The sequence below is a fragment of the Gadus morhua genome, chromosome 21, assembly GCF_902167405.1.
Source record: "Gadus morhua chromosome 21, gadMor3.0, whole genome shotgun sequence".
Taxonomy (NCBI): Eukaryota; Metazoa; Chordata; class Actinopteri; order Gadiformes; family Gadidae; genus Gadus; species Gadus morhua.
The window spans coordinates 20,037,982-20,053,310 of NC_044068.1; the positions used below are offsets into that span (position 1 = coordinate 20,037,982).

The 15,329-nt window shown below is 47.1% G+C and overlaps 1 protein-coding gene across 2 annotated transcripts in view; it reads right to left on the reverse strand.

Moving 5' to 3' along the window:
• The window catches only part of fig4a (FIG4 phosphoinositide 5-phosphatase a), a 77,511-nt gene that overhangs the window by 21,609 nt on the left and 40,573 nt on the right, over positions 1–15,329 (reverse strand). For both annotated transcript variants that reach the window (XM_030344815.1, XM_030344816.1), the window contains exons 17-20: positions 11,254–11,392; positions 7,006–7,064; positions 6,665–6,812; positions 5,278–5,361 (exon numbers count right to left, since the gene is read on the reverse strand). In XM_030344815.1, coding sequence (XP_030200675.1) covers positions 5,278–5,361; positions 6,665–6,812; positions 7,006–7,064; positions 11,254–11,392 — 430 coding nt within the window. The remainder of the gene's footprint in view (positions 1–5,277; positions 5,362–6,664; positions 6,813–7,005; positions 7,065–11,253; positions 11,393–15,329) is intronic.

Genomic DNA, 15,329 nt, shown 5'->3' on the forward strand with positions numbered 1-15,329 from the left:
AATAGGGGCTATGATTTCACAAGTCCTTTGTTACAGGTGCACAAATCCTATCCTTTGCATCACAACTTCTAAGGGTCATGCACTTGACACTTTTGCTACAATCATGCAGCACAGTTGGTGCAAAACACATTCGCACACCCGTGTTTCATTATCTGAGAACATGCACAAATTTTTTGCCTTCGTAAACCCAAATGTGAACCAATGCATCCGAAGTCCCCCCGGAAGGATTGCCACCTTGTTGTGGTCTGGGGGCTTGCGTGCCTCAATGACCCCAAGGGCTATACCAACAGGAGCTTAGGCTCCTGGTAGGGTCACCCAGGTCGATCAGGTCGAGGGATAGAGGTCTGACAAAGTGCAATCCACTGGTCCTCGAGGTTGGTGGTTGGGCACAGGGCCAACAACCCAGTCCCGTAGAAAAAGTATTGTTACGGAAACAGCAACAAAGGAAAAAAACACTACTGTGTACAATGGGTCTCCGGAGTTATCGAAAGATAATAGCATGAATGTCAGAAGTGAAAGCCGTAAGGAAGCTACTGACAAGAAGGTGGGTGCCCTCAACACAAAATGAAGACCAGGATTCGATTCTGGAATGTGCAAACCTTGTACCAAACAAGTAAACTCGCTCAAGTAACAGCAGAAATGAGAAATTACAACCTGCATATTCTCAGAATAAGTGAGAGTAGGTGGACAGGAACAGGCAGACACAAAACCAACACAGTACTCCGGAAGGGATGACAACCAACATCATGAAGGGGCAGACATCATCCTTAAAAAAGGAATGGAGAAATGTCTGATGGAATGGAAACCTGTAAACAGCAGACTCAAGAAAGTCAGATTGTGGAGGAAACACACAATCATCCAATGTTATGCACCAACAAATGACTGATGAAATAACTAAGGACATATTCTATGATCAGCTCCAAGCAGAATTAGAAGAAGCTCCACAACATGATATGAAGATAATAATGGGCGATTTAAATGCAAAAGAAGGCAGCAATAACAAAAACTATGAAAAAGGCCATGGGGAGGGAGGGCTGCGGCATCATGAATGAAAATGGAGAGAGGCTGTTAGAGTTATGTACCGCTTACAACCTTGTCATCGGAGGTACCCTATTCCCACATTGCAACATCCACAAACTCACCTGGTGTTCCCCCAATGGAAGAGACAGGAACCAGATAGACCGTCTAATGATCAACGGTACCTGGAGACGATTACTCTTGGACGTTAGAGTCAGGAGAGGAGCTGATGTCGGCAGCGACCATCAACTAGTCACACTAGTGCTTAAGTTAAAATTAAGGAGAGCTGGGAAGAAGATAACAGGACAGCAACATTTTGACGTGGAGAAATTACATGACCCCAAAGTGAAGGCCGCTTTCATACTACAGCTGACAAACAGATTCCAAGCTCTGGCAGACATGAGTGACAACACGCAAAAAGGTCCTGATGATGACAACATTTAATGGGAACAGATCAAAACCGCTTACTCCAATAGCAGTGAAGTCTGCCTGGGAATAAAGCAAAAGAAAAGAAAAGAGTGGATTACAGCAGACACCTGTAAAGTCTTAGCAGATAGAAGAGCCCTTAAAAATAAATTAATGGAAGCCAGGTCAGAAAGGATTAAAGATAAATACAAGCAACAATATAGGGAAACCGACAGATCAGTTAAGAGGATGGCAAGAGAAAACAAGAGAAATGATATAAACAGTTTTGCAGACCAGGTAGAAGAAGCAGCAAACAAGGGAGAGCAAGGTAAGGTAAGGTACAAAATCACCAGAATAGTCTGCGGTAGGTACCATAGAGCTATAGATACGCCGATCACTGACAAACAAGGGCGAACTCTTACATCAGAGGCAGAAGTAGAGGCAAGGTGGGCTGAACACTTCAGCAAGGTCCTAAACAGACCCCCACCAACAGCAGAAGCAGAGATACAGGAACCTGAGACTGTCCTTGATGTTAACACTACACCACCAGAAGAAAAAGTAATAGTTTCAGCCAAGCGAAAGAGAGGACGACCCAAAGAAACCTGGCGACGAACAGTGGAGAAAGAACTGAAATCCATGAAGTAGACCTGGAGTTCTATCCAAAAGCTCGCCCAAAACAGACAGGAGTGGAGATCCTTTGTTGCTACCCTACATACCAGTAGGCATAAGGGGCAGTAAGATAAGCATCGAGAGTCACAAATCGGTGAAATATTTCCTCACAAAAAAATTATATAGATCACTAAATTCATTGAGCATTTTAATGAGCGAGCACAAGTCCATCGATACAACTGCTAGAATCTGCTGCTACGAGTCTCAGCTGTTGTTTTTCTTGCAGATACACTTGCAACACGTCTATGTGGTACAAGTGTAGCAAAAGTGGGAGGGAAAAAAAAGCTTCCTGAACCAATTAAAGTTGCCGGCGGGGGACACCATTTTACAAACTACACTGGGACACATTCAAGCATACTACTCTTCCTTTCTGGAGCCTTGACAGAAGAGAAGAGGGTATCTTACATAATGTTAAATGAAAAATGAATTACGTAGTTTTTCTGGCATTCCTGTGGAGGTTGGGGGCATTGAGCCGGAGTGGGCGGTGTTCAAAGCCTCCATTGCTGAAGCTGCGGCGGCTAGCTGTGGCCTCAGGGTCTTAGGCTCCTCAAGGGGCGGTAACCCTCGGACACCGTGGTGGACACCGGTGGTCAGGGAAGCCGTCCGATTGAAGAAGGAGGCCTTCCGGGATATGATATCCTGGAGGACTCCTGACTCGGTTGCAGGGTACCGACAGGCCCGAAGGGCTGCAGCTGCTGCTGTGTCGGAGGCTAAGCAGCGGGTGTGGGAGAAGTTCGGAGAGGCCATGGAGAAGGACTTTCGGTCGGCACCAAAGTGTTTCTGGAAGACTATCCGGCACCTCAGGAGGGGGAAACGGGGAACCATCCAAGCTGTGTACAGTAAGGATGGGACTCTGTTGACCTCAACTGAGGAGGTCGTCGGACGTTGGAAGGAACACTTTGAGGAACTCCTGAATCCGAATAACACGCCCTCTATGTTGGAGGCAGAGCTCGAGGTTGATGGTGTTTCGTCGTCAATTTCCCAGGTGGAGGTCACTGAGGTAGTTAAACATCTCCGCAGTGGCAAAGCCCCAGGGATTGATGAGATCCAGCCAGAAATGCTAAAGGCTCTGGGTGTTGAGGGGCTGTCATGGTTGACACGCCTATTCAACATCGCGTGGGAGTCGGGTACAGTGCCAAAGGAGTGGCAAACCGGGGTGGTGGTTCCCCTGTTCAAAAAGGGGGACCAGAGAGTGTGTGCCAATTACCGGGGTATCACACTTCTCAGCCTCCCTGGTAAAGTCTACTCCAAGGTGCTGGAAAGGAGGGTTCGGCCGATCGTCGAACCTCAGATTGAAGAGGAACAATGCGGTTTTCGCCCCGGACGTGGAACTACGGACCAGCTCTTCACTCTCGCAAGGATCCTGGAGGGGGCCTGGGAGTATGCCCATCCGGTCTACATGTGTTTTGTGGATCTGGAGAAGGCGTATGACCGGGTCCCCCGGGAGAAACTGTGGGAGGTGCTGCGGGAGTATGGGGTAAGGGGGTCTATCCTCAGGGCCATCCAATCCCTGTACTTCCAAAGTGAGAGCTGTGTTCGTGTCCTCGGCAGCCAGTCAGTTTCGTTCTCAGTGGGGGCTGGTCTCCGCCAGGGCTGCACCTTGTCACCAATCCTGTTTGTGATATACATGGACAGGATATCGAGGCGTAGTCGTGGTGGGGAGGGGTTGCAGTTCGGTGGTCTGAGGATCTCGTCACTGCTTTTTGCAGATGATGTGGTCCTCATGGGATCATCGGCCTGTGACCTTCAGCACTCACTGGATCGGCTGGCGGCCGAGTGTGAAGCGGCTGGGATGAGGATCAGCACCGCTAAATCTGAGGCCATGACTCTTAGCAGGAAACCGATGGATTGCTTACTCCGGGTAGGAAATGAGTCCTTAGCCCAAGTGAAGGGGTTCAAGTACCTCGGGGTCTTGTTCGCGAGTGAGGGTACTATGGAGCGTGAGATTGGCCGGAGAATCGGAGCAGCGGGGGCGGTATTGCGTTCGCTTTACCGCACCGTTGTAACGAAAAGAGAGCTGAGCCGCAAGGCAAAGCTCTCGATCTACCGGTCGATCTTCGTTCCTATCCTCACCTATGGTCATGAGGGCTGGGTGATGACCGAAAGGACGAGATCGCGGGTACAAGCGGCCGAGATGAGTTTTCTCAGAAGGGTGGCTGGCGTCTCCCTTAGGGATAGGGTGAGAAGCTCAGCCATCCGTGAGGAACTCGGATTAGAGCCGCTGCTCCTTTACTTAGAAAGGAGTCAGCTGAGGTGGTTCGGGCATCTGGTAAGGATGCCCACTGGGCGCCTTCCTTGGGAGGTGTTTCAGGCACGTCCAGTGGGGAGGAGGCCTCGGGGAAGACCCAGGACTAGGTGGAGAGATTATATCTCAACACTGGCCTGGGAACGCCTCGGGATCCCCCCGTCAGAGTTGGTTAATGTGGCCCGGGAAAGGGAAGTCTGGGGCCCCCTGCTTGAGCTGCTCCCCCCGCGACCCGACCCCGGATAAGCGGACGAAAATGAGATGAGATGAGATAGTTAGTGCATGAACATGCCACAAGTGTCCTTCAATGCATTTTAATGGTCGCCATAATATATAATAATAAGTTCAGATATGTCTCGGATACTGCACTGGCTGTGTGAAGTTGCCCCCCCCCCCCCTCCCCCCATACCCCCCAAATTATAAAAGAATAGATATTTACGACTTCAATTTACTGTTACACATTTGTGACTTTAGTGTAAGCATACTTACTTATGCTACAATAATTTTGCTACAATAATAACTTCATACACCAGCTGGTACGAACCCCAGACAAAGACATCCCCATTTCCTTGCTCTTGCCAGGTTACCTTGATTAGGATTGAGCATGAATAGAAAACAAACAAAAATTATATTTTTGGTTTGACGTTAAATGTCCCAGGGTAATTCCCTGTATTCAATTATTTAGCATAGATGTGTGAAAGTACAATATTTTTTGTTCAGGTTCGTGAGAATCTGAGTGGGTCTTTATACAGATGTAAATAAGCAGGGTGGTCGTGCCCAGTGATGGTGATGATGCATGACAAGAGCTGGCAAGGTTTGTTGTTTTTCACATATCAGGGCACAGTGACACAAGAACATCGGGTGTCATTACACAATCCCCTCCTCCATTAAAAACAACAATAAAAAAAAAAAGAGACAGGCTGACACACACACACACACACCCCAGCACGGACTTCCCGGTCTCCTCAGGCTTGCGCACAGTGAATGGGCTGGGGTCCACTCCCACCGTCTTGGGCATGAACTCCCTGGAGGGAAAACACCAGGTTAGGTCATCACGTCTTCATCCCGTCGCCCGCTTCTACTTAGGCAGGGGTTAATCAACCCGAACTTCACCTGCTCCGCATCCCTACCCGTCAAATATGGTTTGCCAATAAAGGAGACAATAATCCTACTTATGATACAGTGAGCAACAATTAAAACGAGTTATGACTATAACGTTATTGTTGTTTTATCCACTTTACTTTACTTTTAGATCAGCTGAATACAAATAGTTTTCCACGGTGCTTTGCTTGTTGCGGATTCAGCACGGATACGAGGGCAAGAGGGCTACGGGAGAGGAAACGCTCCTAACATGGTGTCTCATTGAAATCGCCCAACAACAAATGGTGTAAAATTCAGAAAACAAAGAAAGGGAAGCATTGGGAACATCCATAGTCAAAGATATGCAGCTGATAGTTAGTTAGGCAATTCACTTACCATATGAAACATCACATAGAAAACTGACAAAGACTGAGTGAGGCTGCACACCTTTTTCACATTAAGCAATCAGTGTGCACAGGTTAAAACAGCCATCACCATCCACACTTACACCGGGATTCCACCGCACGCGTTACGGCTGCGTTACAGCAGCTGCACGGAACGGCTGCGACTCTGCCCTACTTGCATTTCCACCGGGCGCGATACGGCAGCGCAACGCTGCCTTGCGAGCCAGTAGTATTCAAGCGAGATCACGAGATCACGCGATAATCCTAAACCTAATGTACTCAACTTCCAGTCCCAAAACGACTGCAATTAAATGCCACGCTTTGTCCTTCCGGCCATTGCCCTTATAAAAAGGATGATTTGGTACATAAATGACTTCATGTTGCTGAACTTCGACAATGAGTCTCTCGTCGTCCATGTTGCCGATCCTCTGAGACCCTTTGATTGATTGACTGCTGACCTGGTGCCACCGGTCATGACGTAATAATGTTGATGTGAAGTGGTGATGGGCTACATGAGCTGCTGAGACGTTCCGCAGCCGCGCCCGGTGGAAACGGTCTCATTGATTAGAGTGGAACCTATCTGCTGCGGTGACCGCGCCCAAGACGTGCCGCAGCCGTAACGCTGCCGTAACGCTTCTGGTGGAATCAGGCCTTTAGGGAGATCTCCTGCGTGGCAACATGGATCATCAGGCCATGTATTATGGGGAAGAGGACCCAGTCCCTGTGTAAATATGAAGGACTTATTCTAAGGTGCGCAGTCGGTTCTACCCTCTGCATGTTGAAGGAGAGCCAGAGCCTGTGCCAGTGGTGTGTGAGGCATGTGTAGGAGTGTTAGTGTGGACACCTTGCGGAGTTGGTCATGGCGATGCAGAAGGTGTCGTCGAAGGACGTGAGCTCGTACGGCTTGAAGAACTCGGTGTAGATGTCGATGGCCTCGTCGTAGCGGTTTACACGCTTCACCTTCACCTTCCTCATGTTGTCCTTGCAAGCCACTACACACATTTTACATTTAGCGGATTTTGCTGAATCTTTTATCCAAAGCGACTAACAACCTGCGACTAATTACCAGCCAACCTGCACTACTCTCTCACACTCACACACACACACACACACACACACACGGAATAATAATATCATCATGGTCCCTCTCCATGGTCACGTGCTATAAAAGTATCTGCTGGTTACCTTCGTCGTAGGCCACAGGCAGGAAGGCCAACACTCCTTCAGACCACCAGTATGTGTAGCTTGAGACGGAGAGAACGAGAGAAAACAGGAATTTTACGCCTGGGGAGGAAAGCTTGAATCCCCTCAGCAGCTCAGAATGGTGAGGCCGGACTTAACCTTGTTATGAAAACAGCTGCGGAACGTCGGGATACATTGACTTTTACCAACTCAATACAACCCATTTGTGTGAATGGAAGTTGCCATGGCGATGGTCTCCTTTGGCTGATTTGAAGGACGAGCACAGAGAGCCTGATCTATGAAGTGAGCACAGCCATTCAGCAGTATAATACATTTTGTCTTACAAGAAGGTTGTCTCATATCTGGCTGTAGGTGAGTTTGGAAACTAGGATTCCTAGTGTTTAGAATTACGATTGCTTGTACTAACTTTCCATCTGTTACTGCTGTGTGATTTAGGCTTGTGCTGTTGTGAGCAGTTAAGAGGTCGTTGAGGCTAGTTTCTTTCACTTAAGGCGAGAACATGAGGCTTGATAGCTGGGCGGAGCTAAGTCAGCCTAGTACTTAGCAGAGTCAGGAAGCTGACTAAACTCAGTATAATACATTTTGTTTTACAAGAAAGTTTTCTCATATCTGGCGGTAGGTGAGTTTGGAAACTAAGATTCCAAGTGTTGAATTACGATTGCTTGTACTAACTTTAACCCTATTGCCGCTGTGTTAGTTTTGGCTGCCGTCGCTGTTTTTTAGTAATAGGTCGTTGAGACTAGTTTCAGTCACAAGGTGACAACAATAGGCTTGATTGGTGGGCGGAGCTACGGCTGCCTGAGCTACCTTGTGCATTTAAAGGCTAGCTATTATTAGCGTCAGGACCCTGCAAACGAAGACCCGGGAAACAAAGACTAAGGGAGTCTCTCTGTGGGAGTCCCTCGAGGAAGCCCGGGGAGGCCACCTGCCCAATTGCAGCTATGTGTCGTACCTCACTCATTGTCAGGATTTCCACCAATAGACGGCGTTACCATAGCTCCTCTGCTCGGCGCAGTAACCCGCCTAATCTGTGCCATCCACCTACCCTTGCTTACAGTGTTCTTGAGGTGATGGGAGGACTCTGGAACTGCCAATCGGCGGTGAAGAAGGCGGACTCGATTTCAGCCTACACGTCCCTCATGACCCTTCACTTCCTGGCCATGACAAGAGACTTGGATCACTCCAGAGAAGTCTGCTACCCTCTACACCGTCTACTCATTCTCGCACACCCCTAGACCATCTGGGCGAGGAGGAGTGACCAGACTCCTCATCTCGCCCATGTGGTCCTACCAGGTCTTGCCACTAGAACACTTGGCCAGATCTGCGTTTGAACTCCACGCTGTAACTGTCACCCTTCCTATCAAGCTCTCCATTGTGGTGATCTACCGTCCTCCAGGTCCCCTGCGTGACTTCTACGACGAAATGGATGCCCTCCTCAGCTGCTTTCCTGAGGATGGCACACCACTCGTTATCCTTGGCGACTTCAACATCCTGCCAGAGAAGTTACACTCACCTGAACTAACCAACTTTTTCGCCACCTTTGACTTAACACTATCCCCTTCTCCTCCCAAACACAGGGCCGGGAACCAACTTGACCTAATATTCACTAGGTCCTGCGGCACCTCTTCTCTCTTCGTTACCCCGCTCCCCGTATCTGACATCATTTCAAGGGGAGATTTTTCTCTCCCCTTGAAATCCTCTCCCCCCCTCCTCTCTAGTCTCCACATTGTCACCACCTGCCGTAACCTCAAATCCCTCTCTCCCTCTACTGTTCTGTCTTCACTACCTTCTATTGAACGCTTCTCTCAACTATCTACAGAGGAATCTTCAGACACTCTGCTATCCTCCCTCTCCTCCTCCTTGGATTCCCTCTGTCCCTTCCCCTCCAGACCAGCGCGATCCTCACCCCCCCCACCTTGGCTGTCCGAACCTCTGCGGACTTGTAGAACAAAGTTGCGGGCAGCTGAGAGGAAATGGGAGAGATCAGACTGTCCTAATGATCTACCTCACTATCTTTTCCTTCTTTCTGATTTCACCTCCACTGTGTCAACAACCAAATCTGCCTTCTACCGGACCAAAATCAACTCCTCCGCCTCAAATCCCAGGAAACTGTTTTCCCTGTTCTCGTCCCTCCTCAACCCCCCCTCACCCCCACCTCCTTCCTGCCTCACTGCTGATGACTTTGTTACCTACTTTACCCCTGCCTCCATCCTCCCATCCCCTCCTCTGTCTTTACCCAATTTATCCCTCTCACCTCTGACGAGGTCAACAGAATAATAACATCTAACCATGCCACCACCTGCCCCGTTGACACTATCCCGTCCTCTCTCCTCCAGGATGTCTCAAGCGACATCCTGCCATTTCTCACCTCACTTATCAACTCCTCCCTCACTTCAGGCATTGTTCCAGCGTCTTTCAAGACTGCCAGAATAAAGCCTCTCCACAAAAAAACAACTCTTAATACCATCGACATCCAGAACTACAGACCGGTATCTCTTCTTTCATTCCTCTCTAAAACACTGGAACGTGCCATTGCTAACCAACTGTCCTATCTCTCATCCAACAACCTGCTTGACCCTCACCAGTCAGGCTTCAAGAAGGCACACTCCACTGAGACGGCTCTCCTCGTGGTGACTGAGTCCGTCCGTGCTGCCAGAGCCTCGTCCCTTTCATCAGTTCTCATTCTCCTCGACCTGTATGCAGCATTTGACACGGTGAACCACCAGATCCTCCTTGCCACTCTTGCCGAACTTGGCATTGCTGAATCTGCTCTTTCCTGGTTCACATCCTACCTGATGAACCACACCTTTCAAGTAACATGGAATGGCTCCTTGTCCAAACCTTGCACGCTTGCAACTGGTGTCCCTCAAGGCTCTGTACTGGGGCCTCTTCTGTTCTCCCTCTATACCAGATCTCTGGGCTCTGTAATTACATCACACGGCTTTTCCTATCACTGCTATGCTGACAACACGCTATTTCTCTCTTTCCCCTCATCTGATAAAGCCCTGATTGCAACATGCATATCGGAATGTCTGGCAGACGTCAGCACCTGGACAACTGCCCATATCCTGAGCCTTAACCTCAACAAAACCGAGCTCCTCCTAATCCCAGGGAAAGATTGCCCACACATGGACTTACTGGTCACCGTTGAGAACATCACTGTATCTCCTTCTCCAACTGCCAGAAACCTCGGTGTGGCATTGGACAATCAGTTATGCTGCACCGCAAACATCACTGCGGTGGCCTGATCCTGCAGATTTGCAATTTACAACATCCGCAGAATCCGGCCCTTCTTCACAAGGGAAGTAGCTCAGCTTCTAGTCCAATCACTGGTCTTCTCCCGCCTCGACTACTGCAACTCACTCCTGGCTGGACTTCCTGCCTCTGCGATTAAACCTTTGCAGCGCATCCAGAATGCAGCAGCGCGCCTCGTGTTCAACCTACCAAAGTTCTCCCATGTGACCCCCCTCTTCCGGGACCTCCACTGGCTCCCTGTAGTAGCTCGCATCAAATTAAAGATGATGGTACTGGCATACAAGGCAGTCGATGGAAGTGCCCCTGCCTACCTCCAAGCATTGTTAAAGCCACTCACCCCAGCTCGATCCCCCCGCTCAACTACCTCAGCTGGACGTCTGGTGCTGCCATCGCTAAGAGCTAGCAAAGGTCGATCAGCAAAGTCACAACTTTTCTCGGTTTTGGGACCTCAGTGGTGGAACGAGCTCCCTGCCGATCTCAGGACCGCAGTCGCTCACCATCTTCCGAAAAAGACTCAAGACTCGCCTGTTCAGAGTCCACCTCGACTCTGCATAGCCACCCTCCCCCTTCTGGCCACCATTGTACATTGTATTGTATTGTATTGTATTATAGTACTTAACTGTGTAGCAACAGCAGTAGCTGCTATCATTGCTTTAACACGGGGAATTGGTTAGCCTAGCGATTCTTGTACTTGCACTTGGTTCGACAGCGATATATTGTTGCACTTCTTATGACAAATGTAATTATTGTAAGTCGCTTTGGATAAAAGCGTCTGCTAAATGCCCTAAAATTAAAAAGAAAAGGGAAGTTAATTAATGTGTAGCGCATGAATGGCTGAACCTTCCCCTTGTGCTATGGAGTCCAGATACACACATCTACTCCAAAAGGCCAGACTTGTATTACATTGATAGAAAATAAGTTGTGTACAAACTTGGCAATGTGTATGCATGCTCTGTGAGCCATGTGCCAGCTGACCTGCGTCTCTCCTGGGCCAGGGCCATGCTGCTCTTATGGTGCAGGTAGAAGTCTGTGGGCAGCTCCCACAGGTGGGGCCGCTGCTCAGAGGGCTGGTACACCTGGAGGAACAGGTTGATGGCGTCCTGCCGGTCTGCGTCTGGAGGAGAGACCCAGAGCCACCGACCAAGTGAGTTGGTTGAAGAAGAAAACGGTTTCGACAGCTCCGCCTAGCCGCTCGGGTTGAACAGCCAGGACCTGGGGACGTAGGAAGCCTCACTAACACTAACCTGATGCCATTGACACCCAGATGGTAAGATTCACAATACTGCAAATGCAAGGGCCTTCATCAGTGGGCCATAGACTAATCACAATTGGGTTACCATAGTCGCAAATAGTACAAATACTGATTAAACAAACATTTATTGACATGATTGACATGTCATCTTTGAGATTATAACTTTAAGAAGCAGGCAGGGCAGTGAAAAGAGATGCATCAATGGGTGAACAGTTATGTGTTGACTTGTTCTGTTCTTCCTGCCGGAGCCCTGTCTCTGACCCCCACTGTGAGTTGAACGGACCAAACATCCGTGTTGATCCCCCCCACTACTATGAGAAGGTCATCTAACCACTCATGTGAATTCCCCTTCATCCTGTTCCCATCCCCCTTCCTCCTAGACCTCAGTCTCCTACCGTACTGGAGGAGTTGACTGGAGCATTGGGGGGAGGGTTACCCCCCCAATGCAAGTAGGCCAATAGGTATCAGGAAGTTGCATCTTTTTGTATGTGACCAGTAGGGCTGTAACGATACGCGTATCGAAACCAAAATCGCGACACTCAAAGCCACGGACCTGTCTCGCGGTGTGAGAAGGCAGAAGCGCGATACGCCCTTTCTAACTCTCCGGTCAAATTGTCCGATTGAAATTTGCTAATAATTTGTCTAAATAATAGTCTGCTGACAGCGCCCCTTCCTATCGATGCCGTAAGTATGCGACGAGATGCCCTCTCTGTGATGACAGTTCTCCGTGGCTACGGAGGATTGCATTTCTCCACAGCCGTCGAGGTCCTCATATGCGATATGAACGACATTTATCCAGAGTGGGCCAAGCGCGAAAAAAATTGCCTGAGTGATCCTGTCTCTATTGTTTTGTGTGATTTGACTGGCAGTTTGTCTGCTTATAGGTCGGGATAAAGTGGCCACCGATTATTGACAGGATGGGTACTTTATTCTACCGGACTCGTTCGCTTCCTCACAAGACACACGCGCTACCGCCCGCTCTCCTCGCTCGTCCACTCACTCGCTGACGTCACTCACACACGCATACGCACACTGCCATTCTCGCGCACACACATATGCTACTCGTAACACTATGCCTCGTTGTTGCGACGTTCATGTTAGACGTTCATGTTTTTCCCCATCTATTGAAAGTTAGGCTATTAAACATGTTGCATTCTATACGGCCTGATTATGTCATTATTTAAGCTACATAGCCTAATAAGAAGCGCTAATAAGGATATTTGACTAAACCAACCAAACAGTTGAGGGTTTTTGCCTACCAACAAAAAGCATCCTCCAACTGCAATCTTTGGTTATTTCTTTATTAATTTAGCTATACTTTAATAGTATAGCTAATAGTATAATAGAATTCTTTCTGTTCAAATCTGTTCAGTGTTCCAAATTATTTGTTATTAAATGTTACATTAAGTTAATTGGTATATAAGTGTTGTTTAAATAAAATGCTTTTTAAATTTAAAAAAATCGTGGGATGTATCGAACCGTGGGTCAAAAATCGTGATACAAACCGAATCGTGAGTTTGTGTATCGTTACAGCCCTAGTGACCAGGTAATGATGGGAAGGTATCTGACAGCATTGTCATGTGTTCAGTTGTGTGATGAAATAAGAACATAGTAAAGGGTAACAGAGAGATGGTAATAGGACGGTGAGACTGAATGAGAGAGCAACAGATAATAAGGGGAGATGACACACTATCATGGGACACATAATGGGAGAGTAGGGCTGAACGATATATCAAATTCAAACCAACATTGTGATGTAATAGAACGCGACTTGGAAAAAAGGCAATGGTTGCGCTAATATTTTTTTGGGATTTCTTCCTGCCTGGAGATCAGTAAGATTCATATTTATTTTTCTTTTACAATTCAATAGTTAAATAAAGTTATAATAACAATTCATGCACAAATTAATCTTAACACATAGACCTGGCCTAAAGTAAATAACAGATTATATGTCGACTGCTTCCAATGTTGTGTTGGTCATGCTATAGAATGATTTATTGCTTGTTTAATGAATAATAAAGACCGTAAGGAACTTTAAAAAGGAAAAACACAGTAAATTGTGACAGCAATGTTGGTAGAAATAATCGCAATTACATTATTTCCCAAAATCGTTCAGCCCTATGGGAGAGCAACAGATAATAATGGGACAGAGCCACACGGAGTAACAGAGTGTAACATAGAAGAGATTCCACCACGTAGCAGGATGGTAGGTTGGTTGTTGGGGTTTCCTGCAGGAGCCTGCCAATAAATGATTGAACATTGCAACTTGGCTCTATGATCTATTTAGGACCTGGAAACTGCACCCTGCTTCGAACCATCTCTATACTTCATAATTTGGCGAGCCAGCCAGGAGTTAAACAGGAGGACTACATTCAGAGCCAACTTATACATGTGATGAGCTAGCCAGGAGTTCAACAGGAGGACCACATCAAGAGCTGACTTCTATAGCACCTTGCTCACAGAGGCATCCAGGTGAGACTCAGACATTGGGGATCAGCGTCGGCCTGAGAGTTCCTCAGCATCCAAAAAGATGACAGGTAAGTTGGAAACAAGTGTGGTCAATAACCACCATTTGTTTAAGTATATACAGAAACACGGTTAAACTGTGAGACTCATGATGATGATTCATTGAGAAGATGTGAGGAGAACATGAGTCCTCCATTGCTAGATCAAGTAGGAATATTTAAGGATAATACCCTCTCTGGGCTTCTCAATTCTGACCACAACAATTTCAACACCCAGTATTTTCAAATTTACATTTACTGACTGCACTGACAAACCATCAACCTTCTACTCATCTTCCCACAGCTCTACCACTTCGCCACATGGACAAATCAATCCCCAAGAGCAATCAGACTAGATTTTGAGGAAGAGCTGTCTTCCATAAGTTGGTGAGCAAATGGTGCTCCCGTTTAGTATGGTCAAAAGGCCTTGGTAGGCTATGAAAACAGGTTTACCAGAAGTAAACATATCAAAATCCCTGTCCATGATACTAAAGTACACTGTGGCAAAATCCACCGTCAAAACAGGCTTTAGAGAAACGATGTGTGCATCCCTTTAAGGCCCAGCTAGCATCGGCCAGAGAGTTTACATATGCAAACTTCAAACAAGTCGAATCACTTTGGCTTTTTTAGAAAGACTTTCAATTAGGCATGCATATGGCATCTGCCCCTTTTAGCCATCTTAGACTGCCAAACATACATCATTGTGACAGATATAGCTGCTTAAAGGTAACAAATATGCATATATTCAACATAAAAATGTTATATCTCCGCAAACTTAGGCTCTCGTATAGTCCCACCTGGTACATGTGGGTCCACTTTGTTGCCTCAACAATCTGGGGATCAGAATCAGGGAATGTGCGGGCATTTGGTCAAGTTGTGGTCATTGGAATAATTCAAAATTATCTGACCACTCAGCACGAAAGCTGTTCATCATGACGAATGGTGCGTCTCCCCAAAGTTTCATGGATATTGCAATTCCTAGTGGAAATGGCAGCCTGTTGACATTTGTACATTCAAGTACTGAATATAGCGCCACCTATGTGAGTATCTGGACTATCTTTTGCATCCCTTACTCATTTTATGTTCTAGAAGCATGGTAATTTAGGAAATGTTTATCCATGTAGTTAAAAAACGATACAATACTAACGAATATGTAACCCAGGTTACTAGGCCTTATCAGAAGTCCAGTTTCAGTTAATTGATTAGATCAATAAATTAATAAGATAAATAAATAAATAAGTATTTATGATTGAAATCCTAAATATGTCAATAAATAGATTAAAAAGATTAATGTA